Source organism: Artibeus jamaicensis, unplaced genomic scaffold (genome assembly GCF_021234435.1).
Source record: "Artibeus jamaicensis isolate MK-2021 breed Jamaican fruit bat unplaced genomic scaffold, CSHL_Jam_final scaffold_537, whole genome shotgun sequence".
Taxonomy (NCBI): domain Eukaryota; kingdom Metazoa; phylum Chordata; class Mammalia; order Chiroptera; family Phyllostomidae; genus Artibeus; species Artibeus jamaicensis.
This window is the reverse complement of record NW_026522047.1, coordinates 18179625-18205520: the sequence shown is the minus strand read 5'-3', so window position 1 is coordinate 18205520 and position 25896 is coordinate 18179625. Positions and strand designations below refer to the sequence as shown.

The following is a 25896-nucleotide window of genomic DNA, read 5'->3' as shown; positions in this document are numbered from 1 at the left end:
TTTCAGAAGTTCTCCATAAAGGTAATTAAGGAAAATTTTTATCACACACAACAGTAGGTGTTGGGGCGCCATTGAATGGGAAATTTGCATCTTAGATCATTCTAGCTACATCATGGAAGATGAAAGATGAATGTAAGGCTGGATGATGAAAAGGCCAGTATAAACAGACAAAGTAAAAGACGAAGAGAACATGAACATAGCCCAGGCTGGTGTGGCTCAGTGGATTGAACGCTGGCCTGTAAACTCAAAGGTCGCCAGTTTGATTCCCAGTTAGGGCGCGTGCCTGGATTTTGGGCCAGGTCTCCAGCTGGGTGCATGTGAGAGGCAAGCACATATTGATGTTTCTTTCCCTCTCTTTCTCCCTCCTTTCCCCTCTTCCTAAAAATAAAAAAAAATCTTTTTTAAAAAGAGAAAGAACATGAACACAGGTAGTGGCAGTAAGCACTGAAAGGAGAGGACAGATTCTATGTCAAACTTGAAAAGTAAAAGAGGCAAAGTTTGGTAATGATGCTGGTTATTCTCCCCTTGCCCCACAGAACCACTTTCTACCTTGTTTGGCCCTGCTCTGCACCCTGGAGGACGGCTGACTCTATAGACTGTGTCATGTGTAGTCTTTGCATTAGGTTCTGAGATAGGAGACAACAGTGAAAAACTGGAGGGCGAGGTGGGGGAAAGCCACGGGATTCTCTCCTCTCCTAAGGGCACACATTCATTTAGGCTGCTGCTCTTCCACAGCTACAACCCCTTCCCGGTTCAGGTAGTACAATCCTCTCCTTATGCGAGCCTCTGGACACCTCACCAATGCACTGAATGAAGCCCTTCATTGCTCTCACCTCTGTAAACAGTCCTTCGGTTAAACTCTCCTGAATTCATTCATCCCTTTGAACCTTGTTCCTTCAGGGACCCTGACTAGTAAGTAGTAAACCACAGGGAATGGGGAGAGAGAACAGAGAGATGAGGTGACTCCTGGGTTTAGATTTTCTTTGCTTCCTTTCGGAGTTTAGCATTTTCCTGAACGCTTTGTTAGTTCATGTTCTGTTCAGATTACTCGGAATCCACTCTTGTCACCCACACTGTGGTTGGCATTTCCAAGCAGGAGACTGAGGCGGGTTCTCAAGAACCAAGCATGGTGCTTGTCATAGAATAGCAATAAATAAATTTTTCTCTCACATTTTAAGAGATTTTATTCATTTATTTCTAGAGAGGGGAAGGGATGGTGAAAGAGAGAGAAACGTCAATCTGTGCTGCCTCTCACTCAGCTCCCCCCGCCCCCCCCCCCGGGACCCCAGGCCTGTGTCCTAGACTGGGACTTGAACCTGAGACTCTTTGGTTCCATCATTTGCTTCAAAGCCTGGCACTCAACCCACTGAGCCACACCGGTCATGATTCTCTCACGGTGTTTTGAACTCGTTGTCAGACTACCATAGGCCCTTGTACAGATTCTGAACTCAGCATCGGTCTGGCCATTATCAGAGTTTTATATTTAACTTTGAGTTCTAGATCTTGAAATGTACATGGAACCATTGGAAAAGTTCTATTATAAAACAACAACCTTAATTGTAGTAAAATAAAAAATATTGAAGAAACAGAATGCTTAGCAGTGTGAATGCATGTATACAAATTTCAATGCCCAAGCAGTTGGACCATGGCTACAGTATTTTGTTGTTCTAATACAATTTTTTTCTCCAGGTAATTCAATATGCTGGTACATTCTATATATCATATAACAATCACTTCAGGTCAAAATAATTTAACTGAGAGCATCCTCACAATTCTTGTTAAACCATAAACAAATTGTATTTTGACTCCCTACATTGCCTTTATGCCTTATACTATATACTCTAAGTACTTCAAATTTCCTAACTCTATAAAAGCCTGGCCCATACCCTGCATCCCTAGCATGGACATTAGACTCCCCCAGGCCAATTAAATCACCGCCTTTGGGTATGAGGGCCAGGCACCGATACTTAAAAGTTCTCCAAATTATCCTAAAATGCATGGAATTGGAACTCAGGCTCCAAACCACAAGATAAAACAAACAGGATCACACAGGAAGACAGGAATTTTCACAGGAGGTATAAACATAGGATACCATAGGCCCAGCAAGCTGCTTTATCCCTGGTTAATGAACTTTCAGTGAGATTTCCCCCAGTGTTAACAGTCAGTTTCTGCACATTGGAAAGTTGACTGAGAGCCCTTCCATTGGTTTTGCTTCCTTCTTTGGCATGTGTGGTTTGTTGACAAGCTGCCCAGAATGTGGTGAAAGACAACCACAATGAAACCTGCCTCAAGTCAGCAGTGGTTTTCCACATCAGTGAAGTTTATCTTAGAACCCTAAAAGAGGGTGAAAAAGAATACGCAAATGATGGCATGAAACACACTCTAAGGTAAAGATCACAGTTTGGGGTGTGGAGGGCGGGGAAGAGCTATTGTGAGCAAAGGAGTGATGCCTTCAATATTTTTAAGGAAAGCTTTGCCTAAGGATCGAGAAGTAAAATCTGCATTCTGCAACTGCTTTGCGTCCTACTTCAGGTTTCTTTGTAATACCCAAAAAGAAGGGGAAGGTAATATATTAAGTACAGTTAACCTTCGATAAATATAATCTTGAGTAATTCTAAGTCTCAATTAGGAATAAAATAATAAAGGAAAATAGTAATTTAAATATATTTTGTATTCCAGATTACTTAAGGTGACCAGATGTTCCATATTGTGTCAGTTCCAAGAGTATTTTAGACACTGCAAAGAAATGCAAAACACCTATGATTTCTGTATTTAGCTCAATCATATTTTAACGAGTGATATGTAGTAGCTCACTAAGTTATCTGAAGTGTTTCACAAGGGACAGACAACATCCCTTGCACTGTTTTCAGCAGCTGGCACTGGCCACAGGTTGATACATAGGAAATGATGAAACAACTGAAATTGACTTCTTTCATTTGTTCTCTGCTCTCTCTCCACTTTCTGCCAACTCCTTCCACCATCTCAGCCTATATATACTTGGTAGTAACAATAGGTACACTTTAAGCTTCATGCAGTCTAGGTGTTTTAGATATTTGGGTTATCTCAACAGACCAAAATAGAGCCAAGAAAAAAACAAAGCAAAATAAGATAAAATAAACCTGTGGAATGGGTAAGTATGCCCTGCAGTATAACATAATCTGCGAAGTGAAGTAATTAAGCTGAAGAGCAACTCACAGAGGTAACTAGAATGATGAAGCCTAAATGCTTCCTTACCAAATCCAAATCTTTGAAGAGATTGGGAGGTCTCCCTCTGCTTTCTGAAGGGAGAGATTCCAGCCTATTACTTTAGACGTTTGCAGGATATGAGTTGCACACACTTGTGAAAAAATGCTTAAAAGGTGTTAGTGACCTAAATTTTATCTTAATAATCCAGGTAAGTTTTAAGTGGCTATAGATAATAGTAACAATGCATAACATAATATATATGTGTATTTTATACATAATGGTTATAGCACTCTTAAGAGATTCTCCAAAGCACAGATATGCATAATCCATAGATACAGGCAAGAGTGTGGTGATGGCCAGAGGGAAGGGAGGGAAGGGAGAGAAGAGGCGCCTGGGAGGAGGTGGGCAAGGGTGATGGGACAACTGCAACAATGTCAACAATAAAAACAAAGTTTAATTAGAAAACAAAGTAGAGAACGTGACTTTGTTAGGCCTTTTTAGAAATGACTCTTAAGGAAAGGTTATTGAATGGGCCAGAAAGGACCAAGTGTGGCCTAGAACATACTTTTTTTTTTTAATAAGTCCTGTGGCCTTTTCATGTTTTACTATATCCTGCTGGGACTAGAGAGATCTTAGTTTTTCAGTCGTGTTAGGAACGTAACACAGTTAAATCAAATTGCTTAGTAGAGAAAGTGGTACTTGAAGATGTGAGAGAAGTAAGGACATGAAGTGGTTGGGAATGTTCACATGCAAAACCTACAGCAGGGGTGGGGGTGGGTAGGGGGTGGGTCTTTCCATCAAAATTTTAAAAACATTTGACTCCCTACTTTGATCTGGACTTCACTAGATGCAAAGTTAAACAATGCTTAAGAACAGATTCTGCCTGAGGGTATCACGACCGAGTGACCTGACCTCTGAAGAGCTGATTAGGATTTACATAGATAGGGAGGTGTCCCGAGGAAGGGTGACTCAGACAACCAGATCAGATGAGAAGGTAAAAAGTCATGCAGATGATGGGCTTTTGAAGGGGCCTCCAGTTTTAGTTTGATATACAAAAATGCTCTTTTTTTGTTTCTTGTTAAGGAAAATATTCACTATTAACATGTTTGAAACCAGGAACAAAACTGACTTCTTTTAGCTGTGTTTCCTATGTCCGTTCCCCTCAAAAGTTTAGAATCTATTTCTTAGGGACCGCATCTCAGGAAAACTTTTTCTATGTATTGAACCCTAAGCCCATTTAAAAACAACTGAACAGGCAGTCGCGGGAGTCGGGTTTGAGCCATGTCTGTGGCACTAACTGGTTGTGTGGGCAAGTACATCTCAGGATGCCCCCCTTTCTGTCTTTAAGACGAATATGATCCAAGGGCCCACCTTACAGGGATTTGTGAGGGTGACAAAATAATGCCAGTGAAAGCATCCCCTCCACCACATCTAAGGTGCTTCCGTTATCTCCGGAGTCCTTTCCAATCTTGCCATTTTGAGACTTGGTGCATCACCAACCAAAGGCCTGAAGCATCACCACAAATACCTGATGGTCTTTCCTCTTATCCACCCATCACACAGTCCCGAAGGCCACGGAAGAGGGAGAGAAAGCTCTGGTTTCAGCCACAGGAATAAAAAAGGCGCGAGACTGAAACACACCCTCACTGACCGTCCCCTGGGCGCACGCGCAGTGGCCGCTCCGCGCGACTCTCTGCCTACGGAAGGGGGCGGGTCGCGACGTGGAGCGCGCAGACGTTTGCGTAGCGTGCACCGCCCACCAGTGTCTGTAATTGCGGAGGGTGCGCGTCCGCGGTCTGGGGAGCCCGCTGGTCGGAGGGGGCGGGGCTTCCTCTTGGCCTAGGTGAGCACGCTCCATGGCTGCGGAGCGGTGCCTTCTCCTTCTCTTCTCGTGCTCTAGTTAGTCTCGTGGACGTGTAGCCTTCGCAATAGTTTTCTTGTTTCGTTTACCAAAGCATCTGCCCTTCGGTTACACTAGCGTACTGCTTAGAGTGGTGACCGTCATGTCGAACTCGCGGCCCAGGCCCCGCCGGGCCGCCAGGAGTGCCGCGGGGGGATCCGGGCGGGAGGAGCTGGTGTCGCGGTCCTTGCAGAGCGCAGAGCACTGCATGCGCGCCCAGGACTTCGGCACTGCCTACGCCCACTACCTGCTGGTGCTCAGCCTGTCGCCCGAGCTGAAAGACGACGTGAAGGTGAGGAGAGCCCCTCTTTCACTTGCTGGCAGATCCTCTCTTCTCGTAAAAGTAAATAAATGCATAAATACATTGGGAGGAGGGGCTAAGTTGGGGGGGCTAGAGGTGCTATTAATATTTGTGGTTCAACCTTGACTCCTTTTGTTCGCACCACAGCCAGCCCATTAGAAAATCCTCTCTGCTCCACCTTAAAAATGTATCCGGAATCTTAGCAGTTCTCCCCACTTTGTCCTTTGCTACCCTGGTTTTATCCCCTGCTGATCGTTGAAATAGGCTCGAAGCTAGACTTTCTCCTGCGTTCTATCTCAGTAAGACTAGCCAGAGCTTTAAACAAAAGTCAGATGACGTCATTTCTCTATTTCAAAACTTCCTACTCAGTCAACTTTCAAAGGCCGTATTGCACGTGAGGCCTCAGGTGATCATGTCCCACTTCCTAAATTGAATTCTAGCTGTATCTGCCTCAGGGCCTTTGCACTTGTCCCTACTGTATGCAGAAGCAATGCTGTGGGTTTCTATAGTGGAATAAACTTTGGAATTAGACTGAAGTATTCATTTGATGATGCATTGCTTAGATTCAGCTATTGGATTATCTGTGATAGTTAATATGTCGAAATGCTGTATATTTTTCAAGTTATTTTAGAATCTAATTTTGCAAAAATAATTTAATTATGCATTCAATTTTCAACCTTAAGCTACTTTATTTTACTTAGGGTCTCTTAAGCTCAGTGCCGCTGAGATTTTGGATGGGATCATTCTTTGTTGTGGAGGTGGTCCCGTGCACTGCAGCAGGTTTAGCAACATCCCTGACCTCCATTCAGTAGCTATCAGTAGCCATTAGACATTTGTAGTTAATGTAAACTTAATGTAAATTTCAGTAGAATAATAGATCATTTCAAGTGCTTTTTCTCTATTCCTTGTTCCTTAGTTTACTCTTATAAAACAGGGATAATACGATAATACCTTTCTAATAGGTAATGTGTATTAAAAGTATATCTAGAATTTGTATTCCAATACCTGGTATTCAGTAACTGGCTCTGTTTTTTGCAGAACAAAGTCCACATTTCTTGTCCTAGGCCTCTGCAAAATACCCATCTCTTTAGTCTTATTTTTTGTAACTCCCTTTAGCCCCCAGACCCATACTTCAGCTATGCTAGCCTACTTACCTGTTGATTCTCTATTGACCAGTTCCATAAAATCTGTGCTTTTCCCCCTCATACCCTATTTTTGGCTTTCTAGTAAAGTAAACTTTATCAGAATTCAGTTTCAGGTATGAACTCTTCTGTGGAAGATCGGGAAGACGATGTTAAATGTGTCCAGGAGAAAGCCAGAATGACCAGAGCCTTCTCTCCCTCTGTGGAGAGAAGTGTGGCAGTGTGGGGAATGTTGGGAGGGGGATGCAGGTGGAGAGGGAGTGACGGTGGGAGGCAGCTGTTGTAGTCCAGCAAGTGGTTCGAAGGGCCAGAGTCTCTTGCAACACTGGGGAAGGAGAGGATGTGACCGATTTAAAGAAATGGAGAGAGAAGAGGCTGGGTTTCAAATTAATTGTATTGGAGTTAAGGTGGCAAGGTGACTTCATGGTTTGCAACCAGGTGTTACCTTAACCTTATATCCTGTGCAAGAGGAATATGATAGGTTCATTTAGGACATTTGGCATTCTTTCAAAATCGTATGTTAAAATTTTCTTCATGAGGCCTCGGTGAGGGTAGGAACAGGATTTATGTTCATACTCTTCTCGGCACGCTGGTTGTTCAGGATATATGAGTTGAGCTGAATTTGAGATAACTGAGGGAGCAATACCTGGTTGAAGGGTATTGCTGATAGGAAGTTGTATTATGAGTCTGAGGTTCAGAAGAGGGTCATGGTTGGAGATGTATTGAATTGATGTGGCACCCATCAATACATAGGCGATAGTTAATGCACTGGGAATGGAGGAGAAATGAGAAGACCTAGGACGAACTCCCAAAATACAGGAACCCCTGCCCTCAAAGAAGGAGGTGGAGAATGTGAAATGGCAGTTAGGAATGGAGAGTTTAATCCACCAAACTGTGTTGAGGGGGTCACATTTATTCATTTATGTATTTGTTTGTTTAACAAACAGTGCCTTTTAAAGCTAAATAAAATTTAAGGTGATCAATTATAGTTAGGTTTAATACTCTGAGGAATCTTCAACCTGTATTGTGTATTCTTTCATCATTTTTGTCATCGACTAACTTGCTGTTTTCTGTTTTGTAAAGGAAACTTTTCAGTATACACTCTTCAGATGGGCCGAAGAGCTGGACGCGCTCAGCAGAACACAAGACCTGCTTGGCTGCTATGAGCAAGCCCTGGAACTGTTCCCTGACGATGAAGTGATTTGCAATAGCATGGGGGAGCATCTCTTCAGGTGCATAATGATTTCCGATTACTTGCTAAGAAGTATCCTGCCTCAGTCTGGACCAGGGATACATTGTAAAGTAATTTGAACAGGGAAAGTTTAAAGTATAAAGAATTATTCATTATAACAGGTCAGAGTAATGAGGGGTTGGCTAGTAAGATGTAAACTCAGAAGAATATAGGAATAGCAGATATAATATGTAATAACAGAGCAGTTTTCGCATTGTATCATATAGTGTGTGATAGCCACTGTCCCTGAGGCTGAGCTAGCGTCTTAGGAGGAGTGCCCCCCACACTGGGCTGAGGTCCAGGCCTGGTGGAAGAGGACATAACCGTGGTTCACAGGATGGCAGAGAACCACGAGGTCCTGTGTGCCTCTCCAGGGAACTCGTAGGTTGTACTCTACAACTTGCTGAAATCTATTGTTGGAATGTCTGTCTACTCTCCATGGAAACTGTAATTAGGAAAAATGATAAAAACCTAAACTTCTTTTGAATTTGTTTCAGTAAATCTGGGTTCACTTCTCTGTACAAAGTAAAGGGGGAATTTTTGTTTAGGAAACACTGTTATAATGCCCTGTGCTAGATAGTAAGATCATTTTACAGGTTCCAGCAGTTGTCCTCTGGTATTACTGCTCTGCTCACCTGGTCATGTTAGGTATTTTTCTATGAAAAAGGTATAAGAAATATCTTTGTCAGACTTTATTAGTCAGCCTTGGTAATGTAAGGACTTTAATAGTCTTCATCAAAATGCCTGGGGGAGTGGAATGAGTACTCCTTTACAAAACAAATATTTCTTAGTTTCCAGTTGCAGAGCATGAGAGTAACTGGGAAAATAAAGCAGACTGTCACCTGGCGCTTGTTTGTTCGCACTGACCACTAACTGGACCCTGATCCCGGAATCCGTCTCTGCACATCAGCAGCTCCTCTCTGTTTAAATGAAATTCAGTTTAAAAATATTTTAAAATAATTCTTCAAATTAGTTGGAAATCTACATTTTAATTTTGAAGTTTAGTTTATGTAAGTAGAGTTACTTTATAGAACTCCATTATATTTCCAGAGTTATGATTATGTGTGTGTAATGATCATAACATTTTAAGACTTATGTTTTAGAATAATTCAGTTTAACAGGAAATTGGAGCTCTACATGCTTTTGGCAGATTGTAATTGTTGGTGACCTGTTTTTGTAAGGCATTAGCCTAAGCAATTACCACTCATTGAGAAAAAAAATATCTTGGTGTTAATTTGCTCTGGGGAGATGGAACTATACAACATTTTGAATCTGGACACTTGGCAGTTTGGAATTTGTGATAGTGTGAATGTGGCTTTTGCTAAACGGTTGACCTTTGCTCTTTAGGACAGTGGTTCGTAGCTTTTGTTCTACTCTACTCCCCTCATCCAGACGGCATGACGGACTCCCCATTGTTTCAGGGGAAAAAGGTTTCCCAAGTAAATGATAGCTTCCTTTCCTGACAGTTATTTGTGAAATGAAATTTGTGTCTGGGGTGTCTGGTCTTTGCATCCTTCAGTTAGCCATTGATCAGATTTAAAAATTATCAAATTGCTAATCAGGAAGATAATGTTTTTTCTTCCTGACTAGAAAGAAAAAAAGGCGTTCTTATAGTGTGCTGATATTACTGACACACATGTTGAGTGTTTCCATATGAGATACACTTTGAGGGGGTCATTTGTGTTTAGATGAGCATTATGGTTTAAGAAAACTGAATTATTACAGATCAAGCCTAAGGGAAGGGCAAACTGAGGAAATTACTAGATGCAGGCTTGGCATTGATTCAACAGGTCACTGATATTTTGAAATTTTAAAATACTCATTGCTCTGGTCTCAACAAATAATGATTACATGTAATATATCATTGCATGTTATGGCAGTTGCAAAATAAGACTAAAACAGCTTCATCTTCAAGATATTTAAAAATAACATGAGTGCCTATCATTTGACATAAGGCTTTTGCCTTTTGTTAGAGTGTGGTTCCCTCTTTTTGCTTAAACTGCACTCAGAATGAATAGTCTGATTCAGTTTTTTTTTAATTTAAGGAATGCTTCAAGATGCTTGTGAAGAAATCTGAGTGTAAATAGCTCTGCTGGCTCAGTTCTTTTCAGTGTGTAGAGCACACACTGGTTCTGATTTACAGATTACCAATGAATGACAGATAAACACAGAAATTCAGAGTAAACATTCAGAAATCCGAATAGCAGATTGACGTTGCTGTGAATCCAAGCCTGTGTTCAGGGAACTGACTTCTGGAAGAGAGTTTGGACTAGTTTGGGTGCTGCCGAAATCTGATGTGTGAGTTACATACTAATCACGTGCAGTCCAGCTGTGCTGGTCCACAAATGACTAGATACTGCACAAGGGGCCCACTGGATACGGGCACTAGTAGGTTTTATGGAGAGAATGGTGTTAGAAAGCACTGGTGTTCTATTAGGTTGGTTAAATGAAGGACGACTTTGAGGGCTTCTGATATACTGTAGTACAATAGTAATTTTTAGTTGAGCACTTGTTAGTGTCCTGGGATGCATAAATGTAATAGGGGTTCAGAAGAGAAAGAAGTGGTTGAGGACTGCATTCTTACTGAAGGCTTCCCATAGGAGATGGCACTGGGTCGAGTGGGTGCAGGTGAGGCATTCTCAGGCCAGGTGAGTGGGATGAGCAAAGGCACTGTCATTGATAGCACGTAGTTGAATGTCTGGTCTGGCATTTTTTTACTCTAGGATGGGCTTTAGAGATGAAGCGGCCGGGTATTTCCATAAAGCAGTGAAGCTAAATCCGGATTTCAGCGATGCAAAGGAGAATTTTTATCGAGTTGCAAATTGGTTGGTGGAACGCTGGCACTTTATCATGCTTAATGACACCAAAAGGAATATGATTTATAACGCAGCAATCCAAAAGGCAGTTTGTTCGGGATCCAAAAGTGTTTTGGACATTGGAGCAGGAACTGGAATACTAAGGTTTGTTGTACTTGTGTTTTGATTACATAAGCATGTATACTAATGTAAAGATTTTTAAATCAAATCTGGCATAATTAACTGTGGAATTTAAAACTAGAGATAATTTATTTCTCATAATCTTTTTTAAAGATTTTTTTTAATTTTAGAGGGGAAAGGAAAGAAACATTGATGTGTGAGAGATACATCAATCAGTTGTCAATCGGGTCAATCGGTTTCCTCTATCAGGCCCTCAACCAGGGACCTGGCCTGCAACCCAGGCATGTGTCCTGACCGGGAATGGAACCAGCAACCTTCCGGTTCACCGGCCCGCAGTCAATCATTGAACCGCACTAGCCAGGGCATTTTTCTCATAGTCTTGTTATGATTGTTCATGCAACTGTTACTGTATTTTTTTACTATAACTTCTACTTTATCAAAAAACTGGACCTAACTACTAAAAAATTGGGGTATTATTGAAATTTTGAATAATGAATTTTAGTAGCACTTTTTTACATTAACATTCTGGCTTGAGTCTAGTTACTTAAGTTCATGAGCCTTTGTCACGCCAATTGTGTCTTCTTGATCAGGTGGATGTCATGATTTATTGAGTGACTTTTACCTTGACAAGAATATTAATTCACTTTTTAATATGGAATACATAATGGTCGTATTAAAGAATGAAAGGAAAACCCCATGTCTAAGGGTCACAGTTCCCCTAACATTTGGGAGAGTGCCGCGGAGCGCGTGTCCTGACGGCGCACTCTTCCCTGTAGCATGTTTGCCAAGAGAGCCGGCGCATGCGCGGTGTACGCCTGCGAGCTTTCCCAGACCATGTACGAGCTGGCCTGCGACGTCGTGGCAGCGAACCAGATGGCAGCAGGGGTCACACTCTTACACATGAAGTCGCTTGACCTAGAGATTCCAAAACACATTCCCGAAAGGTAATACCATGTAAACTAATTTCCGTATTTATAATCCTCTATTTAATGTTTTTAAGAAGTAAGATGTTTACATTTCTGGCTTCTAGTCTAAATAAAAATGCTAAAACCTTTATATTATAAAGTTATGAAATAGGGTAGTTTAGCATAAGATGGGTTTTCAAAATAAGGTCACATTCTTGATAATAAATATTTAAAGATCTTGATAAAAATTTGTGGCAAGGGACTTAATAAATGAACTTGACCTTTAGCAAGTTACTTTACCTTTGTTAATTTTAGTGTTCTAGTCGTAAGAATGAATAATACCTTCTGGGTGGTCAATAACTATTAAAAATTCTTCAGTAAAGTAATACATGAGTAGGTCAGCCTTGATACCCATATTATAATTTGTGTTAATATCCTTGGCTAAATTGGAAGTTTGGGGAGTTTCAGCTCTCAGTGGCTTGGACTCTTTAAAATGCTTTGAATACAGTCAGTCCTAGCCTTTGATCCTGTCATGGGGATGATGGAATTTAGAGCTAGCAGGGATTTGAAGTCATCTGGTCCAGCATTCTCCTTTCAGGTGGAGTTTTCTCTAGTAGCACTTTACTCCTCCTGCTGCGTAATCTCTCTTCTCATCTTACTTAAGTTTATATTGAAACAGGACTTTATACTCTTGTCATTTGGACTATGATTTTAAAAAGTCTTCTTTCATATGTGTATAATAATATTTATATTTACATAATACTTACGCTTTTCAGTGGTCTGTCTCTACATTTGTTGTCATAAATAGAAGTCCTAGTAGACTATCAAAACATATTATACCCATTTAATAGAAATAAACAGTGTCCTGAATTGTCTTCGCCTGCAGACTATGTGGCTTAAACAACAGACACTCATTTTCTCATAGTTTGGGAAGCTAGAAGTCCATCATCAAGGGTGCAGGCAGCTTTGGTCTCTCGCCAGAGTTCTTTTCCTGGCTTGCGGACGGCTGCCTCCCTGCCGTGTTCCCGCATGGCCTTCCTCTGTGCATGTGAGGAGAGCAAGAGGCCACTGGTGTCTCTTCTGCTTGGACGAGGACACCAGTTCCATCAGTTGTCCCCACCGTTAGGACCTCAGTTGGCCTCAGTTACCTCCTAAAGACTCTCTCTCCAAATACAGTCACTTTGGGGTTTGGGACTTCAACACAGATTTTGATGTTACACAATTCAGCCCATAGTGTGAATCACAGTTACTTTAACTTAATTTACACTTTTCTCACAGACTGTTGTGGAAGGATCTACTGACTTTGAATCAGGAGATACAGATTACAGTACAGATTCAGTTTTTAGTTTATTTTGACCTTCAGTAAATCTAGACACTTTAAGATGTTAGAGTAGATGTTTGTGATACCTTCCACTTTGTAAATGTATACAGTAAAAAATATTGAAAAGTTTGTGTATAAATAGAACACTGGGGTTAGGCACAGTGGGGGGTACCCAAGTTGTTTTTGTTCTCAAGGCACCTACAGTCTAGGAAGATAAGGAATGGTAATGACACTCTTTTTTAATCTCCTAAATATACAAATGAACGATATTATAAGTGCTAAAAAAGTTCAGAGAAGGCACAAATCATTTTGGTGTGTCTCCAAGTGAAATTTTCTAGAAAGAAAAAATGAACGGAGGAAAAATCAGTAAAGCAAGAGAAATCACAGGAGAGGCCCAAGCAACGTGTTAGTGCTACACACAGGCAATCAAGGTAGAGAAGGATTTTGAGAGGCAGGACTTCTCACGTGCATTGGATGTTATTTGTAGATCAAAAATGAAAACTGAGAAAGACTATTCATTTTGATCAGTAGGAGAGTCATTGGCGATGCAGAGTATTTTTGCAGAGTGTTAGGGGTAGAAGTCCAGCTAGTCAGCTTTAAGGAGAAAGACTGGTAAAGGTATTGGGTATGAACACTCATAGGATTTAGGAAGAACAGTCTGAGCAGACAGCAGGGTCAAGTGAAGGCTGTACTTCCCCGCCAGAAGTTGTCCGTGGCATTCAGAGGAGCCTGAAAGAACATGAGAGTCAAGTTCTTCAAGATTCAAGAGTAGATATTAAAAATGAAATGTGTTGGGAAATTTTACATGTGGACTGTGCCTATAATATCCTCTTCCTTTTTTCTCTCAGCTTTGACATCTTTACATAAATAGCATGATATTTTACTTACATATATCTTTAAAAAATCGTTCTATAGAGTGTCCCTAGTTGTAACAGAAACTGTCGATGCAGGTTTATTTGGAGAAGGAATTGTGGAGAGTTTGATTCACGCATGGGAACATTTACTTTTGCAGCCAAAGGTAAGCAGCATGGAAATTCTTAGATTGGATTAAGAATTCGTTATTTTAACAGATATTTATCGAGCCCATACTGGAAAGAAACCCATATGTAAAACATTTAATAACAACGCATTATATACTTGTGTGTCCAAATGGGGTGTCAGGCAAAGAATGCTCCAGGGAGGAATTCATGGGACTTGAGACTAGGTAGTGAGGGGACTGTTGGATTCTTGGGTAGGGGTGGAAAGGGAAGTCTCACAGTCCTCCCTGCAGATGATCAAGAGTGTATAGTGAGAGCTGTCTTGTTTGTTTTTTTATTGATTTGAGAGATGGGTGGGGGAGGGAGGGAGACAGAGAGACACATTGATTTGTTGTACCACCCATTTCTGCATTCATTGGTTGATTCTTGTATGTGCCCTGACCAGGGATCAAACCTGCAACCTTGGCACACGACGCTCTAACTGACTGAGCTACTGGTCACGGCTGACTTGGTATAATTTTAAGGTACTAGTTGAACCCAGGCTACATAGTGGACAGAATTAACTTTTATAATTACCACATTACATTTTGCATTAAAATCTTTTACTGTAGCCCACAAATTGTAGATTTGGTTTATATAATACACATTATGAATGAAATGATTTTTACATGTAATAAGAATTCACTGCTTACAGAAAGTGATTTGGATTTAAAATAGCTAATTAGAGGTTGAAAAGAAGAGTAGTTTGTTTTTCAAGGAGGTAATAGTGATTTTGGCTTTTCAATGAGTTATATCCAAAAATTTTTGCTTTAATCATACATATACCCTTATAACTTCCTCTCTTCCCCTTTCTCCTTCCCTTCCTATTTGTACCGTTAAAAAATTTATATACACACAATATATATAAATGCATACATATAGCAAATAAAAATAAAATTTTTAAAGAAAAACAACCCACTTATCCTTACCTATTGTTTTTTAAGTTTTTTCTTATTTTTGTAGCTTGTTATCATATGCAGGTACTTTTGTGTACATGTAACTGAATCTGATTTTTATTATTACATTTTTAGCCCAAAGGTGAAGATGGTAATTGTGAAAAGTATGGGAAAGTGATACCGGCAGGTGCTGTCATGTTCGGAATGGCAGTGGAGTGTGCAGAGATACGAAGGCATCACAGGTGAGTGCGGATTTACGCAGCAGATATTAAAGAATTGTGACTTTAAGGGGTAGACCACACCTTAACCATTATTTAATGACTATTCGGAAGACAATTTGTAGTTTTCTGACCTCTAAATTCATAACGTTTATTCTGGTCTTAATTTTCTTTTTGAGTTTTTTAAAGCTTAAGGATTCTAGGATTAAAACCAGCTCAATTTTTTAGTGGAAAATTAATTTTGATATAACTTAGTATCCTTTTGATACGTGATAGATTCTTGTAGGAAAATATTAAGTTCATTGATTTGAGATGAAAGTAAAAATTTCCAATATGAAGATAATTTTAGTTTTAATTCATTTCTTCTTCTCAGTAACTTTATTGATATAATGTTTTGTGATTGAGGGGAATGAAATTTTTAGGACCTTTCTATCCTTGAGTTGCTGAGATTTACTGATTAAACAATGGCAGATAATTTTTTTTAGTTATAGAAGCTTCTTGGGTACATTTTTTGTGAACATTAGTGAATATTTTGTTTTGCTAACATAATTGGTCCAGATTTTCTTAGGACTTTTTAAGGAGTCCCCCCTCCTGATAAGTTAGTAGCGTTAAATGGAACATGCAATTATTTTAGGAAATACTGATGAGTAAAGAATAAAAATCATCCTGATAACTACTATAGGTAACTACTATTCGTCTTTGCTACATTTTCTTCCTTATACTTTTCTGTGCATATTGCAAGGTGATAAATAAAAATGCTTAGGATTTGGGCGGAGCACAGTGCACTGACCAGACAGACAGTGGTCTGAGCACACTGGCTGAGTTAGAGTGTGCTGGTTGAATATCAGCTCTGTGTAAGTGTGTGTGTGAATTAAATTTTATTTCAAAAGTATCAGTAAATATGTTTGCTTTTCCTGTGTGAACCTCTTCATGTTAATAAATTTGCTTCATATATTTTAAAAATCAGTTTCTAGTATAGTTTTCAGAGCTTGGAAATTAAAAAAGAATATTTATTTATTTTTAGAGAGAAGAATAGGGTAGGAGAAAGGGAGAGAAACGTCAATGTGTTGTTGCCTCTTACACATCCCCCAACTGGGGACGGTCCCGCAATCCCGGCATGTGCCCTGACCAGGAATCAAACTGGCGACCTTTGAGTTCGCAGGCCAGCACTCCATCTACTGAACCACATCGGCCAGGGCAGAGTTTAGAATTTTAAAATTGGTTTTCACTTTGCTGCTCTCAAGAACAGTGGTAAATATCTTTGTTCTTAGTCCTCGTGGACCTGTCTTTAGTATTTCTTTGGGATAACTTCCTTAATAATAAAACTCCTGAGTTGAGGGGTATGTGTTTTCAGGCTGTAGAGACACATTGCTGAATTGCCCACCAGAGAAGCTAGGGTGTATCTTGCCGAGATTTCTTACTGTAATGTAATTCTAGACCCCCACCCCCGCCGAAGAGTTGCCAGTTTTCTGACTCGTAACACCAACGGTTATTTTTCCTGTTTTGCATATCATACAGATGGAATCTTCCAGTATTTTTGTGTGCTTTTCTTTTGTCTTTTGTCCAACACATTATGTTCTGGTGTATAATTTGTTCATTCTCATTGCTATGTACAGTATGCCATTGTATGAACACACTATGATGCATTTGTCCATTTTACTGTGGATGGACATGTAGGTTATATCCAGTTTTTGGGGGCAATGGAAATAATAGTACAGCTATAAACATCCTTTAACATTTTTGTGATCATGTATATTAATTCTTGTGGGCCATATTCCTAAAGGTGGAAATGTCAGACACCAGGTTTCAATACTGATATGTTCAGCTTGAATGCATACTATGAAAGTCTCCCAGAGTGGTCTTATTAATTTTAAATTGGTTCCAATAGTGTACAAGACTATGCTCACCAATACTTTGTACTGACTATTTATTTCCCCCCTTTTGGTGGTTGTGTAGTATGGTTTTAACTGTATTTCCCTGATGGCTGATGAATCTGAACAACTTTTCATATGCTTTTTGGCCATTTGGATATGCTCTTTTGTGAAGTGTCTTAAGTCTTTTCCCAATTTTTGTTTTATTAATTTTTAGGAATTCAAAAATATATTCTAGATGAGTCCTTTGTTGAATAGATGTATCACAAATATTGTCTACTCAGCAGCTTACCTTTTTTCTTACTAGGTATCTTCTGACTAGCAGAAGTTTTTTAATTTTAATGTAGGTCTACGTATTGTGTTTAAGAAAACTGTCTCTGAAATTTTCATTTTTATAAGATTTAATATTAAATGGCGCTAACTTTACTCTAAAAAAAGAACCCCACCTTTCTCCCTTCCCCTTCTTTTTTCCTCTCTCACTAGGGTGGGTGTGAAGGACATTGCTGGCATCTCTCTGCCAGCGAGTGTGAAATTTCAGAGTCCAGCTTATTCTTCTGCAGATTCCGAAGAAACAAGTGAACCTTATACAACTGAAAAGATGAGTCGAGTTCCTGGAGGGTATTTGGCTTTGACAGAGTGCTTTGAAATTATGACAGTGGATTTCAACAGTCTTCAGGTAAAAAAAAAGTTCAGGTTAAACAAAATGTAGTAATCCATATCTCTGCATTGTATGATTGTTAGGGGGACCAGCCATCTATCTCAGTTTGCCCAGGACTGAGAGGTTCCTGAGACGTGCGGGCGTCTTGGGCAAGCCAGGTCAAGTTGGTCACTCGGTGTCTCTGTGGGTGTCGCTGAGTGGTGGAAGGGAGTGATGGATGAAGAAAGGTGCCCAGAGGAATCAAGAAAAGTTACGTAAAGTCCTTCTCTGAGCTCTTTAAGGAAGGTTAAATGTTCAAGTACATGTTTTTAGATGAAGCCTGCCTGGGGCCGAAGCCCTTATGAGGGTCATTTTAGCCTAAGACTTTTGTAATTTAACAAAAGGCTTCCTCTATTAATTGTTACTGTCTTTTCCTCGGCACGGTGTGGAGCTAAATGAACGTTTTGGCATTGCCTACCAAGGCTGAGCTTCAAGAACATTTCATTTCTGATAGCACAGTCCAGGAGAGAACCACATGAGTACAGCTGCAAAGGCCCCAAGGCGATCCTTTTCTTGGTTTTAGCTTTTCTGATTTAATTTTTCTTTGCCACAATAAAAAAAGTATCTCTTATTATTAAGGCTTTAGTTTCAAAAGTAGTATCTGCCTGTTTATTACTTTTAAGAATTCAGAAAAGTGGAAAGGAAAAATGAAAAAATATCTTTCTGTTTAATTCTAGGCCCTTCTTTTCCCAGGTCACCAGTTTCAAGTGCATCTTTTCAGATTTGCTTTTCTATTCTGCACACACACACACACACACACACACTTTTTTAAAAAGCAAAACAATCTCTGTTGCTTTGCCATTCACTGCCTTCATTCAACAGTACACGGTGGGACAGAAGTAGGCTTACCATTCAAATGGAAAATAATACAATAACTAATAATCCAAGAAAAACCTGCGTGTTTTGTGTACTCACACTTGTAAACCGACTCTTCCCCACCCCGTACATCACAGACTTCTTCAGAACCCTGCCGCTGCTGTGTATCTGCTTCCTTGTTCTTAGTAGCTGCGTGGAATGCCAGTCCGACTCTCACAGCTTCCCACCCAGGGTGCCTCAAGTGGTCTAGGTGTGCCAGGGTTCTGATCCCCTAGGGGCACTGACAGGACTGAGAACTCACAGAAGTGGAAAGTGATACGCTTCTGGGGCATGTACATATTAAATGTATGAAATCCTTTTACATTTCTTTAGGAATTAAAAAGTCTGGCCACTAGAAAACCCGATAAAATTGGTGTTCCTGTTATTAAAGAAGGCGTGCTGGATGCTGTCGTGGTTTGGTTTGTGCTGCAGCTTGATGAGGAGCACAGCTTATGCACGAGTCCGAGTGAGGAAACGTGTTGGGAGCAGGCCGTCTACCCTGTCCAAGACCTTGCAGGTATCATCTCGTGCACTTGTTTTGTTTTCTTAAATGTGTTGCTTTAACCCTTTGAGCACTTGCGTCATTGTCAAAAAATGTACTTTGAATATAAAGTTTCTGGTCGAAGGAGACTGAGCTTTGAGAATTTCCCTTTTCTGTATTAAAAGCAGCTGTAAATAATATATGCAGCTGGGAAGAGAGACTAAAACACAGCTCTGCTGGGTCACTCAGAAGGTCCATCATTAGGTCATTTCTGCAGCTCCGATCACTCGAGCCACCCGTAGCTGAGAGAAATGCGGGTCCATTTTTAATGGAACGCAGTGGGAAATAGTGCTTTTCTTGCAGCAGTCCTTACGCTCACAGAATCTGACGGCGTCTGTGGAGCCCAGGCCATAGACATGCACACTCATAGAAGTGCAAAATTTTGCAGTTTTAGGGAGTCCGTGAATCCATGGGCTTCTCTGCGGAAGTTGAAGGTATTTTTTTGTATAGAATGTTTTTTTTTTTTTTTTACCAGCAATTTGATGTGTTTCAGTCCATTTCACCGCAGTTGTGTTGCATAAAAAAATTCTACCTTTTTTAAAAGGCCAAAGTTTCTCTTTGTCCAAATCAAGGCTCTAACTTGGCACAGTCACTAAGTTGTGAGTCAGTGCAGCGGGTTGGCCAGTACATTGTTCTGGAGTCCGTCAGGTGGCTTGGATTCAGGTCCCTGGCTGGCCTTGCTGGTTCCTTCAGAGCTTTCGTTTTGTGCTGCGTGAGAGTGTGGGGATGCTGCCTGCTTCGCAGAACTGTTGTAGGGGCTCTTAGAGAGAATGGATGTAAGAAGCTGTGATTATGACAGGCACTTACCAAGTGATATTTTCTATTTGTGTTGATTTATTCTAAGCCTCTTACCGTAATGACAGATTGCCTTTTTTTTTTTTTTTAATCTTTAGGGAAAGGACATTTCAAATGTTTAATCATAAGAATAACAACTTGTATTCTCAACTGACTTTAGTGCTGATAAAGGATTGTGACTGTACATTCACATTTTAAAGTTTTATCGAGAAAGCTAATGGAAAAGAGCTTGATAAAGTCTGTTGTAGGACTTAGTCTCTCCTTATGTTTTCAGATTCCTAAATATGCAAGACTGTCAGTTAAGAGATTACTAACAAGGTTCTTTTGACTACTTCTTTGCTGTTGTAGAAATTACTGTTACAGAAAAGAATAATGTTCCTTTAAACTAAAGTGAGGTTTGGTATTAATCCCCGAATTTCATCTCTCATTATTATTGTTGGCTTCATTACCAAGGAAGATTGAGAGTTCCCTGTGGCCCTTCCTCCAGCCCCCAATTTGGGGACATGAATGGGTACCTAATGATTATAGGAAAAGCACTAAATACTGATAGTTAGGGTCCAATAATGTAGCTCTTGAATCTCTGTCCAAGGCTGTTAACTGAATCATTAAACTTCAGTTTTTCCCTATGTAAAACTGGAGAGATTTTCCTAGCTTTTTTTTTTTGGTAGGAAATGAATACATTAATTTGCTTAATTCTAATAAATTAATGGATATACTCCTCCCTGTAGTAATTTTTTAAATGGGGAGGGATGGTGTAATGGGAGAACTGATGTGTTTATGTGATCCTAAGGGTTATATAAACACTTGCATTCATCCACTCTAACTTTTTTCTTCTTTTTTATGAAGACTACTGTGTAAGGCCGGGAGACCATGTGATGATGGAAGTGTCTTGTCAAGACTGTTACTTAAGAATCCAGAGTGTCAGTGTCCTCAGTTCGGAACCCGAAATGGATGTTGGGAAAAGTTTTACCAAGAATGAAGACTTGCTCTCTCTAGGAAATGAGGCTGAACTCTGCAGTGCCCTGGCTAACCTGCAGACCAGTAAACCAGACGCTGTGGAGCAGACATGTGTATTGGAATCCACAGAAATCGCTCTGCTTAATAACGTTCCATACCATGAAGCCTTTAAACTGGCGATGAGCAGAGTGCTGTCTTCCCTGACTCCAGAGCCGCCGTGTCCGGCCATGGAGGCTCACTGCCAGGACGGCGAGGTGAGCTGCGGGAGCAGGCAGGCTGATTCCGCCCCCAGCGCCTCGGAGCCTTTCTATGTGTTAGACGTGTCCGAAGGCTTCTCCATCCTGCCTGTCATCGCTGGCACCCTCGGGCGGGTTAAGCCTTACAGTTCGGTGGAGAAAGACCAGCATCGTGTCACTCTGGACCTCATATCTGAAGCCAATCACTTTCCTAAAGAAACACTTGAGTTTTGGTTACGACACGTGGAAGATGAATCTGCCGTGTTGCAAAGGCCAAAATCGGACAAGTTGTGGAGTATAATCATACTGGATGTCATTGAGCCGTCGGGGCTCATTCAGCAGGAAATAATGGAGAAAGCTGCAATATCCAGGTAAAACCAAAAAATGTAACTGGTGGTTTTTGTGAGTCACGATCTGGTGTTTCCTGGGCTTGGCGTTACTGATGTTTCCCCCCCACGGACCCTCCTGCTCTGTAGATGTAAAGAAGGGAGCCTGCTTCGGGATTGGCTGCCTCTATATAAGATGGGAAACAAGTAGAGATCTGTAAAAATAGAAGATGTCTGGGGTGACTATGGAAAAATCAGATTTCAGCTTGCTGATTTCATAGAATGGGATACTTGTGGCTATTTGGGATTAAAATTTTATCTGGTTTGGCAAAGGTATTGATAAGAGTTTAGGTGAGAGCTATATGTATATATATGTGTATATACACATATATTTTTAAAGAGCTGTATAGTTTTGTTAAGAAGTTGTAATTTTACCAATTACTGGAGATTCAGTTTCTGTCAGATTTCACCTAAAATGTTACAAGTTAACAGGAAAGGAATAACACAAATGAGCAAAGCGTTAGTCAGGGTGGAGTCCTCTGATGTGTGTAGAGGACTTACTACAATTATATGGTCGTGCACTTGTATTTAGTGACGACAGGTTTTCCTGCCCCAGGAGCATGGCTTGTTCCGACCGGGCTGCTGCCAGGGCGGTTCAGAATCACCTCGGACTCCCCTTGCTTGTTCTGTGCCCATCCGTCCGGGACCTGGCTGTGCGTTGGCTTCCTGTGATGAGGGAAAGCCATTGCAAGAGCAGCCTGCGTACCTACTGTCAACTTCTCCATCAGCTTTTTATTTGGAAAAGTTTCAAAATTCCAATTTTAAGAAAAACAGAGAGGTAGTAACAGTGAACACTAGACAACTGTTTGTTTGCTGAGTCATTTGATAGTTGTCAGCTTATCTTGGGCCCTTGTTTCAACACTTAGCGTGTGTCTCCTTAGAACAAAGGCTTTTCTCTACACAACACAAAATGATCACACTCAAGAAACTTAGCATTGATCAAATACTATTATTTAATATTTAGTGGATATTAAAATTTCCCCTACTGTCCCAGGAATATGTTCTTCACTGCTTTTTTCTCACCCATCTGGAACCAGCTTGGACTATTGAGTAAAACTGAGGGATTTAATATTTGATTGAGAATGTGTCAAATGAAAACGATCATTTGGTTTAAAGTACCTTGAAGTGTCCTCCGCCCTCTCACATCTCCCACAGTTTTCGGGGGAGAGGGAACGTCCTGGATGTGTGTGTGGGGGGCCTGCCTGGGCTTGAGAGCTCTAAACGGCACGAAGGACCAACGTCTCCTGTGGGCACAGCTCCCCACTTCCAGGGGGGCCCGAAGGGAGTGTGGCTTCCCACTGGGCATTTCCAGTTTGTTCACAGTTCTCTCAGTCAGATGCAACCTCCCTACTAATAGTTAAAGTTTTTTTTTATCATAGCAGTGTTGCTGATGACACAGCTAACTTTCAACCTATGGGATTTCCAGGGAAACAAGATGAACCCAGGATAATTGTAGGAGACAGGATTTTGCTAACCCTTTACTCTCACTAATTCAATTCACGATTGAGTTGTTGGTATTGATAAAACGTAGGGCATAACGATGCTTTTCAAAACACTTTTTCTTCTGTAGGTGTTTGCTACAATCTGGGGGCAAGATATTTCCTCAGTATGTGCTGATGTTTGGGTTGCTTGTGGAATCCCAGACACTGGTGGAAGAGAATGCTGTTCAAGGGACCTCACGAACTCTTGGATTAAACATAGCACCCTTTATTAACCAGTTTCAGGTACGTGTCTAAAAGAGAAACTCAGCCAGGCGGCTGTTATCCAGTCTACTGTCTCTCTAGTTGTGCTTAGCTGGATTAGGATAGTAATCTGTTTCCTGGAGCAAAGGTACTTATTGTGGATAAAAATTACCTAGGGAAGGTCAGATGCCTTCAAGGATGTCCAGGGAGAGGCTGATGTATCTCCTCTGTTGCCCTCTAACATTTCATTCAGACAGGAGGGCGCCTTCTAAACTCTTCCTTCTCATTTCAAATGAGGAGGCTGAAGTGATGGGGCACCTTATAGCAGTGGGTTCTCCACCTTGACCGTATCGTCCTGTGCCCCATAATGTTGTCAGTCAACAGAGTACCACATACCGAACGGTGGTCCCATAAGATTGTCATGGAGCTGAAAAATTCCTGTTGCCTGGTGATGTCATAGCCAAGGGGATGTCATAGAGCCGTGCATTCCTCATGTATTTGTGATGATGCGTGTAAACAAGCTGCAGTGCCGCCCATTGTTGAAAGCCTGGCACGCACCCTTACAGTGGTGGGCCGTCCCACCTGGGTTTGTGTACGGCACTCTGTGACACCTGCCCCACAGCACCGCCTAGTGACTCATTTCTGGGAACAGACCCCTGGTTAAGCGCGTGACCGTACTCCCAGACCTGCTGATAACTGGATCTCAACTCCAGATCCCTGGTGTGTGGCCCGAAGAGCCAGACTTTAAAACCTCCCTAGGCGATTTTAATTGGCAGCCCAAGTTCAGAATCACTGCCTTGTAAACTTTGTTTTTCAAACAAAATCCACCGTTAAGTTGTTTGGCTGAATTTGGCATGTATTCTCAAACAGTTCAATAATTAACATAATACTGTTTATTTGTTATTTCACCTTTCACACACAAGCACATCCTTGGTTTCAAATTTTTGAGCTGTTTGGCTTAACTAGAAATTTAATCTGCTTTCATCAAAGCAAAGAATCTGTAGATAACCGAAACCACAATTTAACAAATGACTTAACCTTCCTAAACCTTAGTTTGTTTAGTCTTCCTGTCAAATTGGAATCATGAAATTCCTTATTCCTTAGGATGGATACAGGAATTGGGTTAAAGGAGGTAAAGAGCAATGTAGCATCTGAGCCAAGTACAGAAAAGTGAGTTGTTGAGTAAAAGTGAAAAACGTGTATTTCTGTAGGTGCCCATACGCGCATTTTTGGACCTCTCCTCATTGCCCTGTGTACCTTTAAGTAAGCCAGTGGAGCTCTTAAGACTGGATTTAATGACTCCCTATTTGAACACCTCTAACAGACAAGTGAAGGTAATGTAAAATAATTCCTCTTGTAACATTCAGAATTATTATCTTAGACTAGGTAATACTTTATGTACATAAAATTGGTTTAGCCGCTGTCTTTGGAAATTTAAATGTTGTTTCTTTTTGGAACAATATCCAAAAATGGGTTTGGATAAGTAAATATGAGTGAGTAAAATAAGTTGCTATTAATCTGAATTGGGTAATTAAATATATTTCTTTATGAAATTTGGATGTAAAATGGACTAAAAAGACAAAGACTGACTAACTCATTTATTCCGATGACATTTTCAATTTCCTAATTCTCCCAGGTACACGTTTGTAAATCTGGTCGAGTGACTGCCGTTCCGTTCTGGTATCAAATGTGCCTCGACGACGACATTCGACTGGACACTTCCAGTGAGGCCTCCCACTGGAAACAGGCCGCGGTGGTGTTAGACAGTCCCGTCCAGGTGCAGGCGGGGGAGGAGCTCGTGCTCCGCGTGCAGCACCACAAGAGCAACGTCAGCATCAGCGTGCAGCGCGGAGGGGCGGCTTTCTGATGACGCGCTGAGTGGAGCACGCAGTTTCCTGGACTGAGTAGTGCGACTGTCCTCACAAAGTTGGGGGGCGGGGCGGGTGGTAAAGAATTAATTCCTCGTATTGGTGAAATAGTTTTAGAAACTGACCTTAATAAAGTGTATTTAAAAGGTGCCAAACGATCACGTAGCATTATTCCAAAAATGTTTGATCACATAGCATTATTCCAAAAATGTTTGCTGCAGAGTTCCTTTCTGGAAAAGGCTGTCATCAGCTTTTCACATTAGGAAACTTCATCTTTATTGCTTAGTTTTACTCACTATAGATTAAATTTTACTAACCATTTTTGTCCACATGCTAAAGCTATAAAGTATTTTGAGTCATCTTCATTTCCTGGGTCGATAGGTAAAGCACAAGTTTTAATTTTTAGGTGTCTTGGTTTTTTTCCCTTAAATCCAAACTTGTAATTGGAAACATCAAAAAGTTGGTTACCTGTGAATTACAGGCTTGCTACTTTTAAATACTGGCGTACTTCTGAAATACCTTCTCCGGTTTTGTGTTTTGGCAGTAAGCTATAAGCTAAATGTAATTAAGTTAGGAGAAATATAAAATCTTAAGGGGGCCGCATTTTTCCTGGGTCTACTCTGGCAAAGAAAAATGAAAAAGTTGATAAATTCAAGAAAGAATGAAGCCTAAACCAGCCCTGGCTGGTGTGGCTCATTTGATTAAGTGACAGCCTGGGAACCAAAGGGTTGCTGGTTTGATGCCCAGGGTAGGGCACAGGCCTGGGCTGTGGGCCAGGTCCCCCCCAGTAGGGGGCGCACCAGAGGCAACCATGCATTGATGTTTCTTTTCCTCCCTGTTCCCATCTGAAAATTTGAAAAGTCTTTAATTAAAAAAAAAAAAATCCATCTAAAACCAGTATTTTTCAAAGTTTTGATTTGGGTGCACAATAAATACATAATTGGTCCAATTTTTTT

The 25896-nt window shown here is 40.8% G+C and overlaps 1 protein-coding gene across 1 annotated transcript; it reads left to right on the top strand.

The window, feature by feature from the left end:
* The first annotated feature begins 4965 nt into the window (after positions 1-4965).
* PRMT9 (protein arginine methyltransferase 9) lies at positions 4966-25095 on the top strand. The gene is made up of 12 exons (XM_037162380.2): positions 4966-5378; positions 7613-7761; positions 10484-10720; positions 11473-11640; positions 13838-13940; positions 14970-15076; positions 17407-17599; positions 18809-18992; positions 20658-21375; positions 22961-23114; positions 24284-24406; positions 24709-25095. Exons 1-12 carry the CDS (start codon positions 5190-5192, stop codon positions 24937-24939), a joined length of 2556 nt encoding a protein of 851 aa, XP_037018275.2. The 5' UTR covers positions 4966-5189; the 3' UTR covers positions 24940-25095.
* Positions 25096-25896: the final 801 nt, after the last annotated feature.